At 37.8% G+C, this 25,160-nt stretch overlaps 1 protein-coding gene across 1 annotated transcript in view; it reads right to left on the bottom strand.

Annotated features, from left to right (window-relative positions):
* The window catches only part of eys (eyes shut homolog), a 196,090-nt gene that overhangs the window by 116,692 nt on the left and 54,238 nt on the right, over positions 1-25,160 (bottom strand). Inside the window, exons 10-23 of the mRNA XM_072437256.1 lie at positions 21,631-21,794; positions 21,235-21,488; positions 20,257-20,361; positions 16,058-16,180; positions 12,256-12,369; positions 10,958-11,080; positions 9,950-10,063; positions 8,372-8,605; positions 7,792-7,914; positions 7,596-7,709; positions 6,938-7,051; positions 6,655-6,768; positions 3,110-3,307; positions 507-628 (exon numbers count right to left, since the gene is read on the bottom strand). Coding sequence (XP_072293357.1) covers positions 507-628; positions 3,110-3,307; positions 6,655-6,768; positions 6,938-7,051; positions 7,596-7,709; positions 7,792-7,914; positions 8,372-8,605; positions 9,950-10,063; positions 10,958-11,080; positions 12,256-12,369; positions 16,058-16,180; positions 20,257-20,361; positions 21,235-21,488; positions 21,631-21,794 — 2,016 coding nt within the window. The remainder of the gene's footprint in view (positions 1-506; positions 629-3,109; positions 3,308-6,654; positions 6,769-6,937; positions 7,052-7,595; positions 7,710-7,791; positions 7,915-8,371; positions 8,606-9,949; positions 10,064-10,957; positions 11,081-12,255; positions 12,370-16,057; positions 16,181-20,256; positions 20,362-21,234; positions 21,489-21,630; positions 21,795-25,160) is intronic.

Raw genomic sequence — 25,160 nt, 5'->3', positions numbered from 1 at the left:
CCATTATCGGCATCTGTAAGACATATCTAAAGCCACATGTGGCTACTTCCAATAATGCTGCTTCAAGTATGGATAGATTTACTTATATTTCAATGAAAGCGATATCATAACATGTTACTGTTGTGTCACTGTTACACAGCTCACTAGTTACTCTATTGAGCAATTTCATTTAGAGTTAAAAGGTACGACATAGGGTAGTGCAATCAATCAAATTTTAACCGAGATTATGTCATTTGTAGTTGTCATTGATATGCTTGTGTCTAACTGTAAAGTAATTATTGTAACAGGTCTACTTGGGTCATTTTATTTGAGCGCTCTAAAGCCAATGCTCTGCTCCAAACCGCATGCTTTTACAGACAACAGTTCAGACTTGAATTTGACTATTTTTGTGTTATTTATCATTATTAATGTACTGATTCTTCTGGCAGTAATCTCTACAATGAGGTGAAAAAAACAACAACAACAACAACAACAACAACAACAACAACAGTTTCAGAAGAACATACCAGGTGAAGGTCCCTACACACTGAGTTCCTACTGCACGAATGGTTCACACAGTCGTCGATGTCCAGCTCACATCGGGGTCCAGCGTACCCGGGGTTGCAGAGACAGTAAAATCCATCCACCACTGCAAAGACACGAGTTGAGGGACAGTTACAACACCTTGCATCATAAATTCACCACATATTTCTCAGTAGGTCTTTGATAATGTACAGGATCCCCACAAAGGTAAATGCTGATTATAAACATCAGACGCCTATCCACCCACTGTGACTTCATCTTTTAATGGATACAGTCATTAAAACATACGTCTCTTTTGTATTAGTCAATCCATTTGCGGCTAAATCTATGTGACAGGTGGCCTCCCTCTCCATCACCCTGACAGACGCTCTAAACAGCCCTAAATGAACTGTCTGCTGCAGTCATTCACCCGCCTCCTTTTTTCTATTTATACCTTATCCAACTCCTATTCAGAGAAAACTGGAATACCCAAAATAGGGCTGAATCCTTTGTTTTCACACAGACAGACGTACTAGAAAAAGGGACTTGAAACATTAAGATAACAAGACATACAAAAGCGTTGCACAGGAAAGTTACATCACAGCTGGCTTATGGTGAAACAATGCAGGGGAATCGGACAAAAAATGACATTATGAGATATCAAATAGAATTTTGTTTTCTGTAGTTTACTGACACAAATGTAAGAAAAACAAAGTAGTATACATACATTAAAGTTTTCATACAAATTTCACATATTTGGACTTGACTTTGACATCTTTTAGGCGCAGATTGGACAATGTTGATGTTTCCAAGTTAAACCAAATATATTGAAAGAGCAAATTGACCAAAAACAAAAACAATATTTTTAGCCTCTCTCCCCTTAAATTAAAATGATAGCTCTTCAAAAATCAAATTTCCGATTCTTGTTTTAGCACAAGACAGAGTGTAAATTGTTCACAAATAAATATCAAATTAGTGTCATGACATTATCGTAAATCAAATGTTTGGTCCTATTAAAATCCTTTGCTTCAAAAAACAAACAAACAAAAAACAAGGGGGGGCATACTTTTTCAACCATTTCCAGAAAATATTTCACTCATTTAATTCTCCACATTTATTATTTTCCATATCACTGTATTACAAGAGGGAAGCATATCCGTCCCAAACACAACTGTGTACCGGCCAGCAGAGGTAATTGCGGTTCTTACAGGAGTGAATTTATTACTTCCACGGTCAGGATCCAGGATTCTTCATTATCCCAAAGATTTACCACGTAATCTATGCTGTCACTCTGTCTTGGTGCATGTTCTTGCTATTACTCTCATTAAATGCTTTAGGTCCGGGGTGGCAGTAGCATTACTCATCTCGGTCGCTGAGGCTACGCAGGGCTCTCCCATTGGGCTAACAGGCTGCTAGTGCTGCTGCGTAAAAGGCCAAAAGGTCCTCCAGGCCTGGCTCACTAACCCAGGGTGAACAGGCTGTTTTTGAGATTATTTTAAACAGCTGGCCACTCTGCAATGATAACACTCACTGAAGGATCGACGATTTGAGTAGCATTTCAGAATAAATGCTCATCAGAATGTTCAAAATTCTGATATGGTGGGAAATGGAGGCAAAATGAAGTAGATCATAATATAATCTCAGTGATGGCCAGGAATCAGATCTGATCAAGTAGCTATTTAGATTTTACAGAATAGAAATGTGGGTTAGTTTGCTTTTCTATTACAAAGCATGGAAGAAATACTATTTTCTAGCCACAAAATTATAGCTTCACAAAAATGATGGTAAAGTATGTAAGTATATAAGTGGATAAAATGAAAACCTATTGAGGGCTCCACATTTCTGCAAGTACTGGACCAACTTAAAAATGCGAAGTGTCTCTCAAAATCTGCTATTAAATAATCAAATAACGTAAAATACAGTTGTCAATGTTTTCAAACACATGTCCTTGTTTTAAATGTTTCGAAAACCACCTTGATTTTTCATATTTTGTGATATTCTGGGGTTAATCCTAGTTTCTCTATTGAAATCCCATTGTGTTCCACTCTTCCTTTTTGCTTCACCTTTGCCCACTCAAATTATTTTAATTCATACAAATGCACATACAAGACGGTTGTTAATATATAAAATAAAACATATTTCCGGTAGCCATTGATTTTTAATTAAGGCCTAGCTTAAGTCTAATGCTGGTGATTGCTTTCATTTAAAATCATGTTTCAAGAGCATAAACCAGAGCATTAGAACTTGCATAACCAGCCTTAGCTTTTTAAATCTATAATCCAATATTCAAATTAGAACACCAATGTTACATTGCGTGATTGATTTAATTTTGCTGTGGTTTTAAGGAACTAATCAAGCCTACTCCAGCAGATAATGTCCCAGATCGTCCCATCACATGGAATAACTCCAGTCTCATAACACCATAATAACACTATTGCAGCTAATAAGCAGCAGTGGTGACCCAATTGAAAACTGCCAGCCCGAGTGTAAGTGAGCAAAACTAAATTTGACATATCCGTGGTGTGCGTTGGTGTGTGTGGGGATACTTTGCTGTACTGTCTCTGAATGGCTGTTATTAAGTGTGCTGCACAGATAGGCAGCGTCTTACCGTCATAGCAGAAACCGTGCAAACAGGGGCTGGAGCTGCATTCATCCACATTGATTTCACAGCGGGGGCCATCGAAGCCTCTGTGACAGCGACAGCGGAAACCCAAAGGGAAATGGTCCTGATCCAACTCCTCCACACACACAGCATCGTTCTCACAGGGATTACTGGCCTCACAGGGCAGGAACTCACAATTATGGCCTGGAGGGAGCCGAGGAAGGAAACACTCTTAGAACAAGCACAGCACTGAAAGTATGTGAAGAAAAACAGCAGCATTGTATACCTGCGGGTATAAAAGACTAAAGCCATATTGGTAGTTTTCTTGTACCTGGCCTTGTGATAAGACTACATGCTGTTACGACCCTGGTCTATAAAACAAAAACAACACTGATAGACTGTGAGGCCTCTAAAGTGTATCAAAAGACACTTTACTTTTACACTTGAACATTTACTGTGTACTTTCTGAGTACATTTTTATAACATGCTTTTACTGAGATTGATTTGAAATCGTTAAAATTTTTTGTGTGTGTAATTTCTGTCACAGCGGAAAACGGAAAGGTAAAAATGGCTGCAGAGCTTGGGCTGTCGCAGTTAAACAGTTTCCCTTGCGATCACTTTGTGTGCCTCAGCACCACGGTTTGCTGTATTTGTGGTGTGGCCCATAATAATGCATGTAAATTGAGTTTGTACGGTACTTAAATTTAGCAACAAAAAAACACAGCAGGCATAAAGTGACAGTATGCGTGTGTGCATTAATGGCCAATATTATGAAAAACACTAAAATTATTGATTATTATAACAAATATATGCATTTTGTTTTCAGCATACACGGAACCAATGCACAGCATGTGCTCATGCATTTACTACACTTTTATGGGTGGAGAAGGAGGATTATGGCAGATTGGAGTATTTTCGTTTTAGCTGAACTTTACGTGGACTGTATTTACTCACTAGATTTTAACCACGTCACATTTATTTGCAGTTTACGAGTTTACCTGGGCTGAGGAAGAGGAGGAGGATTACAGCCAAGTGTTGATCATCTGTTTTGACTTCACAGACTGTGACGTGGATGTACGGCTGTGTGTTTTTGGGTAGATATAAGGGCCAGTCTGGACCTTCAGTTCTTTATCATTAAGCTGATACAATGTGCTTTGTGAAGGCTTAAATTGAAACATTGTGCTGCTCACTCGAACACACCTGCGCTGTTTTCATCTGTGCTGTGTATTTGACTCATTGATGAGATTAATCTAAAGCCAATGCATCAAAAGTGTGCATCCAAAACTCCCGTCTGCTCGAGACTCCAGCCGAGTCTAATGGCAAAACAAAGTTTTCTAAAAAGGCAGATGGTGTAAAAACATGACAATAGTTCATCATTAAACAGTTAAATTATGTCAGGCATGTGTGCAAAACTTCATTAAAATGTAAAATGCGGTTACCGCGGTCGATTGAGCCCTTTTACAGTTTTTGTGATCTTAGCGTGGTATTTCAAATATGGCAGTTATTGTGAAAGCCTTATGCAGAGCCACAGTTATACAAGTATGTGTATAAGTGGACTATAGACTCAAAATACACCAGTAATATCTATACTTGATTTTTTTACTCTACCCAATTCAAGTTTGATTACGTATTCCTCTTACACACGCTCACATTGATAAGCACAAATGTTTAATATTTCAAGTCAAATTTACAGATATGCTTCTTTATGTTTAAGTAAGTATGTAACAAAATCAAGGAATTTGTCCAGGTCTATGGTAGAAAAGGTTTCAAAGGTAGTCATACACAAAAACAGCATCCAGATGACTACTATTTAAACCATAATCTATCAGATTAGTTTGCATTCAGATTGAAGTGAAGTTAATTCTGGTTTGAAAAGAACCATAAACCTGTGTAGCACTTTTCAAATGTTATGAATGCAGGAGCAGAAAATGGGCCCTTATCTTAATGGAATATTATGGTTTTAGTCAAGTGAATGAAAAGACACAATCACTCTTTATTAAGAACATACCGTAATCAAAGAGTATTTCATGACAGAAAACGTCAAATATGTGTTTGACAGTGACTGATTTTTACCTGGGCTCCTGGCAGTCATACTTATACCCAAGACAATTCCAAATAAACTTAATTGTAATACTTGTCATACTATAATGTTCATAATACATATTTTTGCCTTCACTAGAGTAATCTAAATGTATCAATGTCCAACCTCCAGTTAACTTCCCTGACAGACTGATAACCCCCAGTCAGAAAAACAGTGATGTGAGTAAAGACCTGATTATGTAACTGACAATATTTCAACATACAAATTGACTAAGTGACCGTCTGTATATTAAAAAGTTGCTGGGCCTGTCACTCTCAGTGGGAATCAACATCCCACAACACGGAGCCTCTGTCAACCATGCTCACTGTTTTTAAATGCCACTGGCTCTTTCGGCGCTGTGGAAGTTATTGTCATCAAGACTGTTATTGTCATAGCGGCAAACCTATTGTACAGCTCATGGGGGAATGGGCAGAGTACACCGGTGCAATAAGTAAAATTGTTAACAAAGGTCATAGACAAACTTAAGTCTTACTATGCAGTGTAACAGTTTAAATATTCAGCCACAACGGGTGCCAATTGGTTTGGGACTCCTAAAAGCTTTAGAGTTATGTTTTGCAATTTTGTATGTCTTTTGTACTAAAGAAACTGCAGAGTGCTGTCCAAATCCCAAATAACATATTCAAAGTACATTTTTAAATAACCAGTTATATCCTGACCATCTGTTGGGTCACTTCAATGTAGACCACACCCCTAGCTTACCAGTACGTATAAAATGGATTGGATTGGATACGGGAAACAGCTTAAGTATTCTAGACAGAGCTCCGTATTTTTATATGCATTTGTATATGTAATACGTATGGATATTAATCTTCATCAAACTAATTCTGTAGCCTCTTCTATACAGCAGCAAGAATGTATTAATTTAAGGCGTAATGGACGATTTTTTGCCGATTTGAGAACTCAAGCGGAAGTGAGCATGCGCACTCACCCGTGCGGATGCAGAGAAAAGCCTCGTGGTTAGACGTGCGTTTGTTTATTAGCGCGATGGATCACATCGCATCTCTCGTCTCCGTAGATTTCCGTCTCTTCTGAGCCAGCTCGAACTGTCTTTCTCTGTCTTAATATTGTCCCGTAGCCCATGTGCCCAATGCCCCCCATGTAATTAAATCCCATCTACCGGTGTGTATATATATATATATATATATATATATATATATATATATATAATGAACTTAAAAGTACCGAAGATATTATGTTTCAGTGTGTTCTCACCCCCCTCAATTACCAACAAAAGTAAGTGTATTGTATATTTGCAATAAAATGTGGTTATAATAGGAGAAACCACCTCAAAAGCACAGCTGAGATTGCTATAATTGTTTTGTTTAGCCTTTGGTAGCAGATACATAATACTTTATTTAAAAGTGTGAAGAGGCCTCTTCAGACAGCTAAAAATAATAGCATTTGAAGTTAATTAACTTTGCTTTGTCCCCATTCCCTGAGTGCGTATTACCTTTAAATGGAGCCACACATTGGCAGAAGTAATTACCGGGCTGGTCAATGCACGTGGCACCATTCTTGCAGGGAGATGAATCGCACTCGTCAATGTCAATCTCACACTTAGCACCTGAGACAGAATTAACATGTTTGTTTAATCCATGACCGGCACAAACTTGTAACACAAATATGATTAGTGACGGGTGTAGCTTTATTAATATTTTTCAATCAGTTATTTGAATTAGACTAGAGACACTAATATATATATATATATATATATATATATATCATATCTGTACCTGTGTAGCCAGGGCTGCAGACACAGTTATAGCTGTTCACAAGGTCAACACATGTGGCATTGTTTAGACAGGGAGAGGAAATGCATTCATCGATGTTGACTTCACAGCAGCTGCCTGTAGGAACATTTTATATCAATATACTCTATATTTAGGAATGATTCATCAAATCTGTCTACAATAAATTTCTATTCACAGTTGATGGTCCAAGTATCACTAGCAAGAGACTTTCTATCACACTGTGCCATCAAACACGACTAAACTAAAAACTATTGTTTTGTCTATTATGGAATCTATTAGAGAACAAAGAAGCCAGTTTTATTATTTTTGGCATATTTATAAAGGTGTTAATTATTTCTCAGAATTTTTTCCTTTAAAATTTACACATGTGAAAAGGGAAAAGTACATTGAAATGGAGACTGTATGCCCCACTTTTCTCTTATTGTTAACTGACATTTCATTTTTGCACAGCTTGTCACTGGCATGAAAAGCAAACAGCCGACGCTTGGTCTCATAAAACAAAAATAAGCATCTTCAGCCAGTACAAGCTGCCATGTTGGCTACAGTAATCAATTTACCACATTATATATTTTCAATGCAGAAAAACTCAAGCTTTTATTAACACAGTATCCAAACATAATTTAGCAAAACAAAGAAATACCTGTTATTCCTGAAGGGCACAGGCAACTAAAAGAATTGAGTTCATCAATACAAGAGCCACCATTTTGACAAGGACGGCTGAGGCATTCATTCACTTCAGTCTCACAGTTAGGTCCTGTATCAAGCGAAAAACATGTTCATCATATAACTTCATTACAGACGTTGTAAGTTATGTATATTCAGCAAAAGGGATTTACCAACAAAACCCGGAGCACAAAAGCATTGAAATCCATTAGAAGCATCTTTACAAATACTCAGGGATCCACATGGGTTACCTTCACAGTCATCAATATTTATTTCACAATGTTGCCCCGTTAAACCTGTAATAAAAAAAATATTAATTTGATTAAAAATATTCTTAAAAATGCCATCAAGAATCAATTTGAGTTTGATTCAAGAACAGAATAAATTACCTAAGAACAATAGTGAACTAATTCCAGGTGAATAAAAATGTCAAATGTAATTGTATAATTATGGCCTATTGTGGACGTGTACTCTATGTAGGAGCTGAGGAGTGGCTCCGGCCGTACACATATCAAAATATATATATATAAAATATTTAGTGTTAGAACAAGAACATGTAGAACAGAAGGGGCTTAATGGATGTCTGCACAACAATTTAAAGCATGATCTTTAAATATCCAATGGTGTTGTATATTCCGTTATCAAAGCCTTTTTCAAGACTATTTGCCCAAAGCATTGAAGGAAATTAAAATTAAAGCCTCAAACAATCCTTTGAGTTGATTGTACTCTCACACACACTCTGGCTGGACCCACCTGGTGAACAATAGCACCTGAACCCAGGTGATAGGTCCATGCATGTGGCTCCGTGTTGGCACAGGTTGTCAACACAGTGGTCTATAGGTGTTGTACAGTGCTGCCCTGTGTATCCATGCTGACACACACATCTATAAGTGTCTGCCAAATCTTCACAGTGGAGAGTCCCCTCAGGGTCACATGGATTAGACACACAGCGGTTTGCAGATGAGGAGCAGTCGTAGCCATAGTATCCTGTAAGAAGTGAGATCAAAGAAAATGGATTGTTGCTATGAACAGTATCTAGCCACTTACTGACTTATACCATGGATTGTGAGTTTACATAAAATTGTCATTGCCAGCTTATTATTTATTATTTTCTTTGCCGCTTAACATTTATCCAACCTAAGCCTGCAGCGCTATTGGTACTGGAAGGATATCGTTGTTTGGCTTATACCGCCATTTGTACCTAATGTGTGCGCTTGTGCATGCAGATCCTGTATTATTCCTATGTAAGGGCATTGCTTGACTATTGAATGAATGTTAGGAGCTGAATTAATAATTAACAAATATGCATTACCCCTCATGTACGTTACATTTATTAGGATTCCCCATGCAATGAAATAACCTGATTTAACAGCAGCACTTAGCCTTCGAGGTATGCACACGCTTAAAGATTCAGGAGTCAGCTGCAACTGGATGGCTGCTGGATTCATAAACAGATTAACCATTATGACCAACAGCCTCAAATTCAGAAAAATATGCTTCAATCTGAATATGTTGTTTGATAAGAACTGTTCAAATCAGTATCATTTTTATTATGTCAGAGAAAGCATGAAGCTTTTTGCCAAGTTTACACACAGTATCTCCCTCACTGCTGATTCACCACTGTTTAGTCCACGGATCACTTTTGAATTGTCTCTTTATTACAATTTGGCCACTACAAAACTGAGTTATGCATATTTTATCCAAAACATCACTTTGACGAAAAATCTCACTAGCTGCTTAAAATATTTTTTTTTAACTCTCAACAGATGGAGGAATAATGTGTTCCAAACTTCCTGCTTAAAGGAGACATATTGTGTACTTTTAAGAGCTTTTTACCTTGTTATAATTGTTTTCCCTTCTCAATCACACACTCAAAATTGTGTTCAGTGTGATTAATACATGTTTGAGTAATTTTTGTCTTCCTGCATATAAGATGTCATTATTTTAAAATTCTTGTTTTCCCCAAACACTATACACTTCCACTGCTCAGTACTTCAGTTTTGTGTAGTCAATTTGGAAAAGGAAAAAAAAACACTGCTGCTCACTAGCATGCAGCTCTCCATAGAAGGGGCCATCAGCAGCTGAGCACCACGATTATGGTGCCGTACTATAAAGGCGCAGGTGGAAAACAGCACCACAGTTTTCAAACGGAAGCCAGTGGACTTCTTTTATTGGAATGACAATCAAAATAGATGAATATTGCAATTTATAAAATACAATCACAACATAATGATCCACAGGTGGCTACAATTATATGAGAGACAGAACCATAATATCTTCTTAAATAATATACTGGTCTAATACTCATTTTAAAGATTAAACACAAAATACCTGGACTGCAGAGACAGCGCATTTCCCCCACAGAGTTGTATGAACATGTTCCTCCATTTTTGCAATACTCAACATCCACTGCACATCCAGAGACAGCTGTCGAGCAATTTTTACCTGAGAGGTGAATAAAGATGTTAAATGAGCACCGCAGGACTATTACAAACGAGAAACAAGATCCCACAGCTATTAGATTAGCTCCTCATTCAAGAGAAACTAATGACAACTCATGTGATGGCGCACAAAGACGGCTAGTGGAGTGTATACGCCGCTGTAATAGAACCAGTGAGGGTGACATGTCGGGACCGGATTAAGTTAGACACTCGTTCTACCAGTGTCATTTGACAGCCACAAGACAAAGGCTTATGACTATAGTAAAATCCAAAATTGCTAAATGGGACAAAAAAATCTGTCAGAAGCATTTCTATAGCAAGCATTACATAATCAAGGAGCTTTTGTTTACATAAAGGTGCACTAAGTAATTTTTCTGATGGATTCTGTCCCACCTGCTTGTCCCCATGGATATGCTATTTCTTTGCCGAGAATATTCCACAGTACGACATTAAACTTTTCTTTCTCCAGCGGGTAAGGTTACCAGGACAAGCAACAGGTCAGATCTGTGGAGAGGCGAACCCACTTACAGTAAGAATGAGTGTATTTCAATGTTTTTTTTGTTGTTGAGCAAAATAAACATGGAAGAGAAATATGTTTAATGCTGTACTAAGGAACTTTCCAAGCAAGCAGGACCATTGTCATTGCAGATTAGATGCATCACACCATCCATTTACTGTAACACTGCTGTTTTTTGTCATATTATGATTTCAAAAAAATGTAGTGCCTTGTAATACCAACGTTGTTTTTTATCAATATTGTGAACGATCAATTTGCTGTATATTCTGCTGCCCTAATTTATATCTATTAAGTGAGTTGTATTTAGATGAATAAACGATCATCAATCTTCACTAGACTCAAGCCCAAAGGATGAAAATGTTGATGACACAGATAACTCACCGGAGTAACCCGGAGGACAGATGCACTTATAGTCTCCAGCCAGGTCAATACATGTAGAGTTATTGGCACAGTATCCATAGACACATTCATCAAAGTTGATTTCACAGTTCAGTCCTCCAAACCCTATTGTCAAAAGAGCAAAAGATAATATAATAACCACGTACTCGTAACCGCGATTTAAAATGAAATAGTACCGGTAGCTTTGTACTACTTCCTAATGACGAATCATGTCATAAGAAAGTGTTCAATATTTTGAAATAATATGTTAATGTCATCAAGTAAAAGTAAAGGGTTCCCATTTCTGACATTTAAGTCCCTCAGAAATATATTCCACTGCATGGTCACGCTACAAAATGACTATCATTAGCACTGTCACACACGGCAGCTACAGGAGGCCCATGACTAATGCTCGGCTATCAGCGCCATCGGTGCAGGTCAAATTCTCATCATTTCTCAAACTGACCATGGAACCAATTTCCCCCTCTCTCCATGTCATAAAATTTGACAATTATCCTGACTTCATAAAAAATGCATAACAGACTTTACCCGCAATCACGGTTTAATCAGTGGTATGTCTCATAGGTAAGGTGTCAATTGGAGCACGGAATTATTGGCAAAATTAATAGTAATAAAAGTAATTTATTCCTCCATAAATCAAATGTTGTGAGTTAAAATATGGTAATTTAAGAGGCATTCAACTGAGGCACCACAGTGGAGAAACATAAAATAAACATTTTCCAAGTTTTCACAGCTCACTAATTTGAGTACCGGTATCATATATGACAGAAAATAGTTTCTGTCCATTGGCTCATATTTGGCTAATCAGCATTTTTACATTTTAAGGTTCATAAGTCCCATGAACACAGAGAGATTTACTCATATAGACTGGTAATCTTTATGATTTGTGGCCGTTTTGACCACACATTAACATTTAAAAAAAGATGTATGTGGTTGTCAAAAGCCAACTTGTGGTGGGTAGATAGGACCAATATCATTGACCAAACAGCAGGTCTTGCAAAGTGTCTGCTGTGATCAACATGTATTAAAAGTGATTTGAAGAAGTAACATTAGTGAACCGACAAAGCCCGATCAGTGTAGTTATTGTAAAAATGTGGTGGTTCTGAAAGATGTCACTATATATTACTACATGCACTACATTGGGTAGGTATGATAACACATTGCATTATGATCACAAATAAAAAGTCATTATGTCATTAAGTTATGTTTTGTATGATCAGATTCGACATCTTTGTTTTTTCCCCCCTCTATATTCTTCTTAAATACTGCATTTAACATACCCTTTGGGCAGAGACACTGATATTGGCTGATCCCGTCCACACAAACTCCTCCATTTTGGCAGGGCTTCGATTCACACTCATTGAGATTTACTTCACAAAATGACCCGGCGAACCCTGCAGCATGCATAGGAAAGAAAAAAGAAACGTATTTAGCACAGTTGCAGTCTTGTGTCAATTACAATCAGCCAGAGTTTTTTTTTTTTTGCACACAAAGGCCTCTATTGATTCAAAGAGCTTACACACAGCTCTACACCTACTGCCAAATCTGTGGCCTTCTCTCCATTGCTTTACAAATAGGGGCATTATTGTGTGCTGAAAATTTAAATATTTTGGGGAGAAAACATTAATACATTTTGATACCCCACTTTTCAAGAGCAAAAGCGCCTTCAGTTTTTGGACCTGGTTTAGTCTCAGTTTAGTATGGGCAGACATGGGAAAAAGACCATGGACATTCCCTGGGGCAAAACTGAGCTCTCCACATTGCACAAAACAAATAAAGATGAAATAACAATACCATTCTCCGAGGCTGTATTTCAATATTTGATTTTTCAATTTTGGGTTAAAATGTTTTTTGTTTTGAAATAAAAAATCCAATGAACTAATCCTATATTATTGTTCTTTCACTGTGTTTCACTAGTTAGATGACAACAAGTGTCTCCTCCGCTGGGAATAGCTCACTTCTTTCTTGGATATGAGGCTATGACTGCAAACATCACACACAGGTGGGGCTTTTTAAATGCCACAGTTAACAGTCATTGGTTCAAACAATATCACTATACAGTGAGGAAAGTAGAGTTTATACCAAAATATTCTATTTTGGTCTCACCTGACTACACTAGTTTCTCCCATGACTCCTCTGGATCATCCAGATGATCATTGGCAAACTTCAGACGGGCCTGGACATGTGGTCCCAGCTCTCTTCAGGTCATTGACCATCTCCTTCCGTGTAGTTCTTCAGGAGGTGAGATCTTGCATGGAGCCCCAGTCAGAGGGAGATTGACAGTCATCTTTAGCTTCTTCCATTTTCTATCAATTGCTCTAACAGTTAATCCTTTTTCACCAAGCTGCCTGTCAATTGCCCGTAGCCCTTTCCAGCCTTGTGGAGGTCTACAATTTTGTCTCTGGAGTCTTTTGACAGCTCTTTGGCTTTGCCCATGGAGGTTAGAGTCTGATTGTGAGGTGGACATGTGTCTTTATGCAGCTAACCAGCTCAAACAGGTGAGTAGAGGTGGACTTTTTAAAGGCAGACTAACAGGTCTTTGAGAAACAGCATTCTTGCTGATTGGCAGGTGTTCAAATACTTATTTGCAACAATAACGTACAAATACATTATTTAAAAATCATAAAATATGATTTCCGTATTTTTCTCACTTAATATATAATAATTTCTAAGTGGGAGAAGTTGCAAAATCATAGCATGTTCAAATGCTTATTTTCCTCACTGAATATGTACTGTACTTCCACCAACGCATTCCAGCTTCCAGTGGCCAAGTACAGCTTCTTTACGCCAGTGTTAACATCGTGAAGGTAGTAGAAGCCCAACCTGGAACCGCCCCCTGCCAAGGCTTCCATTACCGTTAAATTTATGGGCAAAATATGGACCCTTATCTTCTGGGCACTACCTGGAGGATTAAGGGTGTGAGGGAGCGGTAAGGACCAACAAGGAACAGCTGAAAACTAATCAAGGCAGTGGCGTGTGATGTCAGAGTCCTCTTTAACCTGTTACCACCCACCTGTCCGCTGGCGAGCATTTTCTATACCTCAAATATTCTCTTACATCATCACTTTTATTTCCGTGGTCAATACCAGCAAGCCATACATCATTTTAAAGCTTATTTTCTCAACAAAACGAATATGTCATTGATTTACATTGAATAATATGCCCCAAGAAGCAATTGCCAATAGCGCCGCGTGAGAATGACGTAGCTGAGTTTGATTGACATATTATTCTAGCCAATGAGAATAGCTTTAGAAAGAGGGGCGGGACAAAGGGCTTATTGACACAGAATCTTCTGTATTCTCGTGCGTAAGGCTCCGGGAAGGCTGTAAAGAGCCAGATTTCTCGGCAGGATTTTGCGCATAACGTTTTCTGATTTCATTAGCCTTTTGGACGTGCATTTTGTTAGATATATGTATTATTATACCAATACAAAAATAAAATAAAAAATTTATAATGTTTTTTTTTTTTTTAAACCTCTATATGGGAAATTCATGGGTAAACTCATATTTACACATTTTCACATTTTTTTTTTTTTTGCAGTTATAATTGCTATTAGTGGCCTACAAAACATCAAAATGTATGTTTTATGATCATAGAGGAGCTAAAATTGTAATAAAACAGTTTGGCACAGTTGGCACATATTTGGATCACTTGTTCCGAATATACTTTTTGATCCAAAAAGGTCAACAGCACCAAAATGCCTGTTCCTAGAGATCTGAAACTTTACACAGTTGTTGTCAACAAGATAAACATCATGTACAGTGAGCAGCATATGCACACAATGAAGTATGTCCTGCTCAGGATCATTACAAATTAACAATATTCAGGCGAGACTAAAAAAGGATGTTTTGTTTATGTTTGGGCCTCTGTAGTGTAAGTTCTGAAGCCCTGACAGTGTGTCATGTGCACATCTGCAGAAACTAGAAGGACTAAGCTTTCTAATGATGCATCACACTTGCATGTGGAACATAAGATCCTCTTTTAATAAGCAATGCCATTTGGGTATGTCCAACCATTGTGCACAGGGCGAAAATAGGTGGATGGTAACAGGTTAAATGCAGTGGCAGAGTTTGACCATAATCAGCAGCACACACAAGGTTTTTTTTTTACTATTTTTGGCCCCCAAAAATGTACCTAATTTGTACTCAAATTGGGTTAGGGGTATATGGACTAGGAACAAAGACCATGTATACAGTTAAATTGCAAAAAAAGATGTTGCGTTAATTCCTACTTTTGAAAAAAAAAAAAAAAAAGCAAAAAAAAGTACTGCAACTGAAATATAAAATTCCATAAAACTTAACAACCGTAAACACATCTGAAATGATATAACTAATATGACATAAGGCCTAAACAATTGGACTTAATGGTAGCCAGGTATACATGTGGGTGGTGTGCTCGTACCATGTTCTGCATCACATTACACTTGCAGCCATTACATAATATGCATGCCCACACTGCCGACAAAACATGGAACATCTCCATATGGAGGCATCACAATTTGCCCTTGAGAAGTGATGGGCTAAAGCGGCACGCAGCAGTTCGCTCTCATTTACATAGAGAATCAGTCACTATCCCTCTCGCTGACATGCACCCAGTAGAAGTGCAACAAGAGTAATGAAGTTACCAATATTGATTGACTTACACCAACTTGTATGTAATAGCCAATTATTTATAGGCTGAGCTCCAGAGGGGTGTGCCTGAATAATACAGGAAATCTCAGGTAAAATAAAATGTTACGCTCATTTACTATAAGTGCATAAAGCCTTTTCAATGCACATTTAAAAACAAATCAAATTCAATACATGTTTACAGATTTTTTAAATAATGATATTTCAATATCATTATTTAAAAAATAATGATATTATCACCCTTGTATCCTTTTGTGTAAGATGTAGCAACACATTTTTATGGGAGTAATGCTACTCCCAATATTGCTATCCAGGCCATGTCAGTAACCAGGCAACATGTCAGTAACCAGTAACCAAGTTGTTTCTGTACGTCAAGAACATAAGAGTATGATGTTTTGTATACATTTTTCACTGGTGCTGCAGTTGAAAATATAGCATTAGTGGTGTGTCATACCTCTCTCACACATACAGGAAACACCGTGTCCATCCCTGGTCTCAGTGCAGATTAAAGTATGTTCACTGCATATTCCAAAGGAGCAAAGGTCAATATCCATCGAACAATCCTTTCCTTTAAATCCTGAAATAACAATGCTTTAGTTAGCATGTTGGTAGTAAATACGGTATACCATACTATTATTAGACGCTAAAATAAATTAAATCACTTATCTATTAATTACACATATTTCCAATTATTCTGTAGCGCTCTATTCTCCAGTCTTGTCCCTGTTCTAAATCTATAAAAAGCACTTACAACTGTTTTGTGATTACAGCCCTATATTTTAATGGTTCATATAAAAGCGGGAAGGGATTTGGCATCAACAACTAAAAGGTAATTTCAACTGCTTAGCATTATTTTATTGTCACAAGATTTCTTAAACTATAATTGAGTATTCTTTCTAATTTTGGCTCGAGGCTGATTACCGGAGGAAAAATCAATATGCTCATGAATCTGGAAAAAAAACTGTGTCTTAACCTAATAAAACATCCTACTAACAGAGGCCTGGGAGCTTGAGGGTTCTGCGCTGTATCTTTGCTGTTCCTAGTACTGCACTTTTCTGGACCGAGATGTCTGATGTTTTTCCTGGGATCTGCTCAAGCCACTCCTAAGTGCTCCGATCACTACGGGCACCACCGATACCTTCACGCTCCAGGCCTTCTGAAGCCTTGGTATTTCTCTAGTTTCTCATGTTCCTTTTTACAGATGTTACCATCCAATGGTACAGCAATGTCCACCACCACGGCTTTCCTCTGCACCTTGTCAATCACCACTATGTCAGGTCGGTCTGTCTGTATCTGGAAGTTCCAAAGGACCTTGGCTCGGTCGTTCTCCGCCACCTTTGGAGGCGTTTCCCACTTTGTCCTTGGGGTCTTCAGCCAGTACTCTGCACAGATGTTTCTGTTCACTATGCCAGCCACCTGTTTATGGCGTTCCATGTATGCTGTCCCTGCCAGCATCTTGCACCCTGCAGTTATGTGCGGGATGGTCTCAGGGCCCTCTTTGCACAGCCTACACCTTGGGTCTTGTCTGGTGTGGTAGGTCTGGGCCTCTATTGATCTCGTGTTCAGGGACTGCTCCTGTGCTGTCATGATCAGGGCCTCTGTGTGCTGTCCTTCAGACCGGCTCTTTCTAATCATTGGTAGGATTTCGTGATATCAGCCAGCCACTTCAGTTATGTTCCGGTGGTATCATAACTGAAGTGGCTATATATATATATATATATATATATATATATATATATATATATATATATATAATCAGACACTTCAGTTATTTCAGTTATGAAGTTGATGAAGATGTGTGTAACACATGTTTAAAAGGCTGGATGTTTTATTCGGTTAAGACACCTTTTCTTTTGCAGATTCATGAGCATATTGATTTTTCCTCTGTTAATCTACCTGGAGCGCAGTATACTAATTGGGGGAATCATTGACAAAGACCCATCCTATACCAAAATGATCTATATCACATTTATCTGCTCCACCAAACCCAGGTCTGCATGTCACTGATAGATACCCATGTCAATATCTATTGTTGTAAATAAAACACACTTAGATGGGTGCTCATGCTCATTACATGTGTTTGGACATATACATATGAGATAACATGACAAGCCTAACATAAATGTTTCACAGAATATCCACTGTTTTTGCCAATATAGTACACTGAGTCACATATGATTTAGTATTTATCTTATTTTTATATGTTAAATTCTGATATGTACTTTTTGCAACTTATATACTATATATACTTTCTCAAGTTATTTTTGCTCGGTTTCAGATGACAACATTAAGTATCCTTGTGCATATGAAGAAACTAATGTCACAAATGCCCTAGTGTGTAGCTACAATCGAGTTTCAGTGTCAAGAGGCATTTCCCTCACAACTACGGCTTCAAGAAAATGTAGAGAAATGTATAACTCTGTTCAGTAATACTTTGGTTAGCTCAACACCGAAAAACATTTACCCTCTAATGTGCTTTCTCCATCAAATAAATGTGTTCTATTTAGTGCCTGCAAACTCCGCTTCTGCCTCGTAGTCCTTTATCACTTTGTGTCTACACAAACAGACAGTATTTAGATTATCCCAGATTATCAATTACACCAACGCTCGGGAACTCACCATACTTTATAACCTACCTCTCCCCAGAGCAGTATACTTTACATGAACACATCTATCCGGCTGTTTGATGACCTTCCAACTACCTTGTTCTACTCCTATTATGTATTGCCGTGACTAGTTAATGGACAGCTATTGCCTCCAACAGAGTGTTTCAGAAGTGTTTAATAACCAATTGTGCATGCGATTCACTCCCGGGTTAATGTAGCATGAAGGAATGTCACATTTACAGTGTCACCGTCTCCGGATGGGACGCCCTATTTCCTGACACCTTCTGCCAGCTATGTGCACAAAAGTGAAACTCTGGAGTTTAGAGTTACTATGCAAGTAGAGGTATTGCACATATTAAACATATTCTGTGTATCCAGCTTTCTATAATGATGGACATTAGGGTGCAGAACTATTGAGTTTTTCTTCTTATTTAATTTGACATGTACAATCAACAATGTTCTTATTGCTTCACTGAATTGACGTTGGTATCCATTAACTTTTTTTTATTACACAAAATATGATATTTACTTAAAGAGATAAACTGTGTATATGTAGTTTTATTGTTACCCTGCAATTAAAAAAAACAAATTGCTGTAAGAAATGTTTTTATATTTTATTTTTGGTTATTGCATGTTGCCAGCCGTGTTAATGCATAATGTGTATTTTCTCAGATGTTGACTGTAACAATTATTACTCAAAATAAATTTCAAACACACATTTAAATTACATTTGCACACAGTACAAAATCTGTGAGTACAAAAGCAAAAGACATTTTACTTCAAGGACTTGCCAACTACTGACGCATGTAATGTTGACTCCCCTAATTAGTCAAATTGTCATTCAAGGACAATCTTGAATCAACTGCCTGTTTTTTTTCCCTTCACATTTCTACATCAACCATTTTGTAACTTTTGATGCAGAACAATAATCACCTAATAACATGAGGAAATAAATCAGTCGACAGTATGCAGCTGATTTGACTATAGCCTCTGGTAAAAAATACTTAATCACTACTTGATTGCACACGTTTGGAGGTGGCAGGCAGCACTTGGCATGACAAGTCCAAAGTCACATTCAGAGGTAAACAGCCACAATCAACAAAAGAACAAATATTTGAAAATTTTAATCCACCTGACACACCTGTTGACACAGCGCATGCTCGCAAGGTGGTGCCAACATTTGTATACATTCTGCAAAGAAAATTGTGCTGGTTCTCCTTAGAAAAAAATCATGTGAACATGATTTGAAAGTAAATTTCATGTGGCTGTAGTCAATCCCATATCATTCATTATATCTTTGCCCTTAGAGCCAATCTGTAATAAAATCACCTGCACTTAAATTGGCAATAAATCACAATAAATATGGATGAAGTCTGTATAACATTTACTCTTTAAAACACACAAACAATATCAGTTTGGAGCTTTTAGGTGGCGAATATTATGGCAAGACTTTCTCCTCAAATTAGATTTTGGGCAAAAACAGAGCCCCAGAGTGACACTAAAGCTTCCATTATGTTGGATTTTAGTGACAGATTTATAGGCAGGTGCTTTCAGCCTCTTTATTTTCTTGTGGAAGATTAAATTAGATTAGTGAGGTCTGTCAGGTTTGCTTGAGTTTCACACCAAATCACACAGATATATGATCACTTTACTATAGTCTGCAATGCATCAAGTTGTTTCCTTCTTATCCATTATAGGCAGGATTTGTCAATTTCCAAATCAAAAATATAACTTTCCAATACACAAATCAGTAAGCATGCACGATTAAATACACAATTAACGTTTGTATTTATGAATATTACTGACATATAATGAGCATTATTTCTGAATAACAGCTTCTGTTATACAGTTTTTATTGTCATTATGGCTGTAAATGGTGGTTTTGGTAAAGTATTGGCCACATATATTGCTTTGGCTGTTGTAATAGTAGTAATTGACAATCTAAAAGGAATTGAATATTTGTTATCTTTGTGTGCCATGCTTTAGATGCAGAGTAAATTAATGGGCTGGTATTTTGGTGAATGCTACACAAGTGCTTTGTACTCACCGAGAAGACAATGACAAGTGTAGTCATTTGTTAGATCCACACAGAATCCTCCGTTCAGACAAGGCTGTGACCAACAATCATTTACATTCTCCGAACAAATCCTCCCTGTAGGGTAGGAGGCACAAACAGTCTGATATTATAAGGCCATCATTGATGACATCTTTTCAATCTAAAGCATTTTATTGTGAATAAACATAAATAAACTCCAATAAAACTTGTTTTTACAATAACTATGCTTACCTAAGTGATTGTTTTTAAGGCTTCTTACTGATCCTTCTAATGCATGCATGAAGGAATAAAGGTTAAATCTAAGCATTTTTCCTCAAGGCAAGAGTTTGATATAGAGTCTCTGGCAATATTTCAGACCTCCTGGCTCTTAGAGAGCATGCTCCTCGCTCTCCCCCTGAGGTTTTTGCTTTTGCTATCAAGTTCATAAACAGGTACATGCTGTTAATATAAAGAACAGCAAGACTCCCATCCTCCTTTTCATGACTGCTGAGTTCATTAGAAATGTGATAGTCAAATATGTAATTTTATTTAATACTTCTTATTGTGAGTTTCCCTCTGGAAATAGCCAGTTAGTTTACATTTACATGGCAGAGTAAGAGTGGACAAATAGCTGCACTATATTACTTTTCTTTTACTCAATTACTCATTACTTTTACTCAAAATTAACAAGACATAACATAGTTGCTATAGTTTTGAATAATTCAACTGTGCTGCAAATTACAAACAAACATTCGTATGAGTAATATTAACAAAATGATGCTATATTTTGTATTAATGAATGAATACATGTTATGGGCTTCTGTGCACATGTTGTGTGCATGGTTTCACTAAATGAATAATTTAAATAAATAAATGTAAAATCCAGTGTCACCACCTTCAAACTAATGCTGTACTACCAAATGGCATGTATTTCTATGACAGGCCACGGGAAGAGCCCTATAAATAGCGCAGACAGATCAGATCCCGTACCCTCAAACCCTGGGGGACAGTGACACTGATAATCACTGATTAGGTCCACACAGGTGGCTCCGGCAGCACATGGCGAGCTCCAGCACTCATCTGTCTCTAGTTCACACAGTGGCCCTTCGTATCCAAGCATGCAGCGACAGGTGAAGTTAGACTGGCCATCCACGCAAACACCATGTTCAGAGCAGACATGGCCCACACAGAAATCAATGTCTTCTTCACAGTAAAGTCCTGTGTATCCTTTGGGACAGAGGCAGCTGTCAACAGTTGAAACAGAAATCCTTATTATAGTACTGGATTTTTTTCAACCCTTAGGAAAGGAACAGTAAATATCACGGGTTTACCAATCATTCACATTGAGCAACTGGCTTGAAGACAATCATGAATTACAACACTTACCTATAGCCATCAATCTCATCCACACAAGTGCCTCCATTCTGACACCAGTGCTGAACACAGTCATTGACATTTATGCCGCAGTTCTGACCGGACCAACCAGGTGTGCAGATGCAGGTGTAGCTACTGGCATCATTCAACACACAGCGGCTTCCATTAGCACAAGGCTGCGGATAAATAATATGGACTTGGTGTAACTATACAACATACTATGTATCGTTGTGTTGTGTTTTGAGCATTGTTGGAACATTTCTTGCCTAATGTGCAACCCTTTGGCACTTAAATATAATGCACTGTTCCTTATATTTTGACGCCCTCTTAAAAAAAAATGCAAATGCAAACGGAACAAAACGTGATAATGTTTTCTTGCAAAAAGATAATGCTAATAGAGGAGAAATCATATACTAGACTTATGTTGGCGTAAGCTGTGTAGTGTATGATCTGGACACAGAAAAACTAAATGTTTTGACTGTTATCCAAAGTCAATCTCAATCAACGGACCTGGTCTGAGAACTCCTGATTTCCTGATAATAACTTGTCTTGTTAATTTATTTGTTTACACTCCATAAGTTTTAACTAAAACCAATCTTCTTTGTTACCTTGTCAGCACTGACATGAGCCATACCGATCCTATTGTTTGCTAACTGCAACTCCCTCATCACTGATGATCACCTGATTAGCATATGACCAGCCAGTACCGTTTGCTGACCAAAGTGTCAAAACACAATTGTAAACAACCAGTAAATTGAACAACATTTTCAAATTTGTGTTCTGTGGCTTTCAGATAAAGAGGCACGATGCCTTGTGTGTTCATAAAGCCTTTTGTGCAGTGGCTGTTTGGTCTCACCTATGTAGCGCTCTTTGCAACCTCCCTCGCTGCAAACTACATTGATCTGTTTTGTGGGGGCATCTTGTTGTCAGGACGTACCAGTTTCTGTCTTGTGTAGCCCAATTCAAAATCAACAGGAATGTTATGTTGTCTAAACATGACATGGGGATTGAATACACTATTCCTTCTTGGTTTTGTTTGCCTTTTTTTGGCTCTTTTAACTTTGTCGACAGCACAAGTGACCACTGGCTGAAAGCATTCTGCCTCTCACCAGACCAGGTCTGCAGATTTAGAATGACTTTTCGTAGTCGACATATCTTGATTTTCAAAACAGTATCCAGATGACTACGGTAGACGTATCTATATGTAGATACTGTGCAATACATATGTGAATATGAATGACCTTGTGATATTTTGTGCGATTGTACTTCCTACTCAAGTGATTCAACCCTAAATAGAGAAATATAACCACTGGTGGTGATAGCTACTATTGTACAATTTATTGTAGCCACCATAAATCATTCACACACACACACACACACACACACACACACACACACACACACACACAACTTTCGTACTAGGTGTTGTGGGTTAAGAGTCTTGGTTAAGGGAATCAAACTCCTGACCTTTGGGATTGTGGACGAGTGCTCTAACCACTGAGCTACAACTACCCCGTATGATTCCTTTTCTTTGGGCATTCTAGATGACACCTGGCTATGACTTGTTTCATGCACTCAATACTCTGTTTTCTATTGAATCATCTGCTATAGAAACACTGGTGTGTTTTAATGCCATTGGTTTAATTGGTTTCAGAAAATGACGTTTGCAGCTACAATGAGTAACCCTCAAATGACCAATTGTGGTCAACAGCAGACCATTGATGTGTATATCTGCTCATGACTGGTAATCAGAAATAGTAACAGAGTATTCTCTGGTCAGGGTAAAGCTTTCCTCAGAGCTCAGCCGAGGCACTGAACTATATCTGTGGTGGCACATTTAATAGAACATGTCTCACAGTGGGAAAGCCTTGGGCCCAATTACCGAAACGTAAGTTTGCATGTTCTTCCAATACATGCATGAATTTTCTCTTGATGTCGTTTCCCAAATCAACCTAAAATATGTTAAACGGACATCATTTTAAGCTAGGTACTCCTGATGGGTATACTGCATTGCTCATGACTCGTTTAAGGGACTGTACTTGATTTTCACTGTTTTGAACCATTTTGCAAAAGCATCTATTCCGGTGAAACTGAAACAACAGCACTTTATTAATGTATCTATTAATAGAGCGTTTAACTCTCCAAGAAGTAGGAAGTTCAATTAAATTACATATATTTTTATAACCCCAGAGCCGGAACCACTAAGGAGGAGAAAGTTCTTCAAGGCAGACGAAGAACTCTTTGGCAGATGAAGAGCTGTAGAGCCCGGGAAGTGCGCCGTTAGCATGCTAATGTTTGTTAGCTTAAACCGAGACGGCTCAGACTTGGGAAAAGTGCACATAAACTCATTGCAGTGAATATTTCGGTTGCTGGGAATGCATTAAGTTATGCAGTAAGTGTGCAATACAAATGGACTGCTGTTATATTTTTCACCTTTAAAAATCTTAAAGATCAGGTTGAACCCTTATAACCCAATGGCAATGTTGAAGAATCGCCAATGGTCATGACATAGGCTCGTAAGGTTTAGCATTACAGTACAAAAAAATCTGAAAATGTATGCACCGTATTTTTGGAGCTGAGAACGAAAAGGGCAGAGGAAGGAGTGGGCTTGTGGGGAAGGCGTATAATGCAGACATGATGGCATTTTTGTATAGCAGCCAATGTGAGCTTTTCTGCACAGTGAGCCATCTTCTCCATCTGTCATCTGAAGGAGCATCTATGTTCTGTTGAGCTGGTTGCTTTTTACTCAATACACGGGGTCAGTTCTTTCACGCATAAAGCAATCCAAATCTGTGCCAGCACTCATCCATGTCAGGTAGAGCAGGTCTTTTCAATCGTGTAAATGTATTCCTTTTGTTTCTTTACTTTCTTACAGTTGTAAAAACATTGGCTACTACATTCAACGAAGGATAAGCCTGAAGATATTCTGTGTATGCTTATGTGAAAAGATAGACATGGGTTCTTTTGTGTTCTTACAACAAGAATGAGACTGGCCCATATGTTTTCACTTTCCTCTGTGAACTGGATAACAAAACCAAAATAACGTATTGCATAACAGAGCATTGGTGCCAGTTGAGTACCATGCGGTAGTTTAAATCATCAGTTGAAGTCAATCTAACACAATGGTTTGCAGATATTAGGTTTAAATTGTTGAATTCTAACCTATTTTTTGCCAGTTGCCCTCCCACAACCAACCACGTACTGTGAGAATAGAGAAATTAGTGATTCAGTCAATTTGTGAATGGGCTCCAGTTTTAGTGAAGAAATATTATTTTTTTGCAGATTGGAGGAAATTAGATTATTGTACATAGTAGGCCTATTTAATTTTTACGTGATTAATTTAGGGGAAACCCACTGAGAGAAACTCTCCTTTTCATGCGCACCCTATGAAGTATAAAATACATATTAAAACAAACATTCATTCATTCATTTTCTACCGCTGTCATTGTTAAAATAAACAAATATGGAAATATGGAACAACCAGATACAATGCCAATAAAACATGCAATAAAACTCTCATAACATTTTACAAATACATATAC

This window comes from Eucyclogobius newberryi, unplaced genomic scaffold (genome assembly GCF_026437365.1).
Source record: "Eucyclogobius newberryi isolate DKJ021-1_F unplaced genomic scaffold, fEucNew1.0.hap1 SCAF_8, whole genome shotgun sequence".
Classification (NCBI taxonomy): Eukaryota; Metazoa; Chordata; class Actinopteri; order Gobiiformes; family Gobiidae; genus Eucyclogobius; species Eucyclogobius newberryi.
The sequence above is the reverse complement of the archived record's forward strand: the minus strand, read 5'-3'. Positions and strand labels throughout refer to the sequence as shown.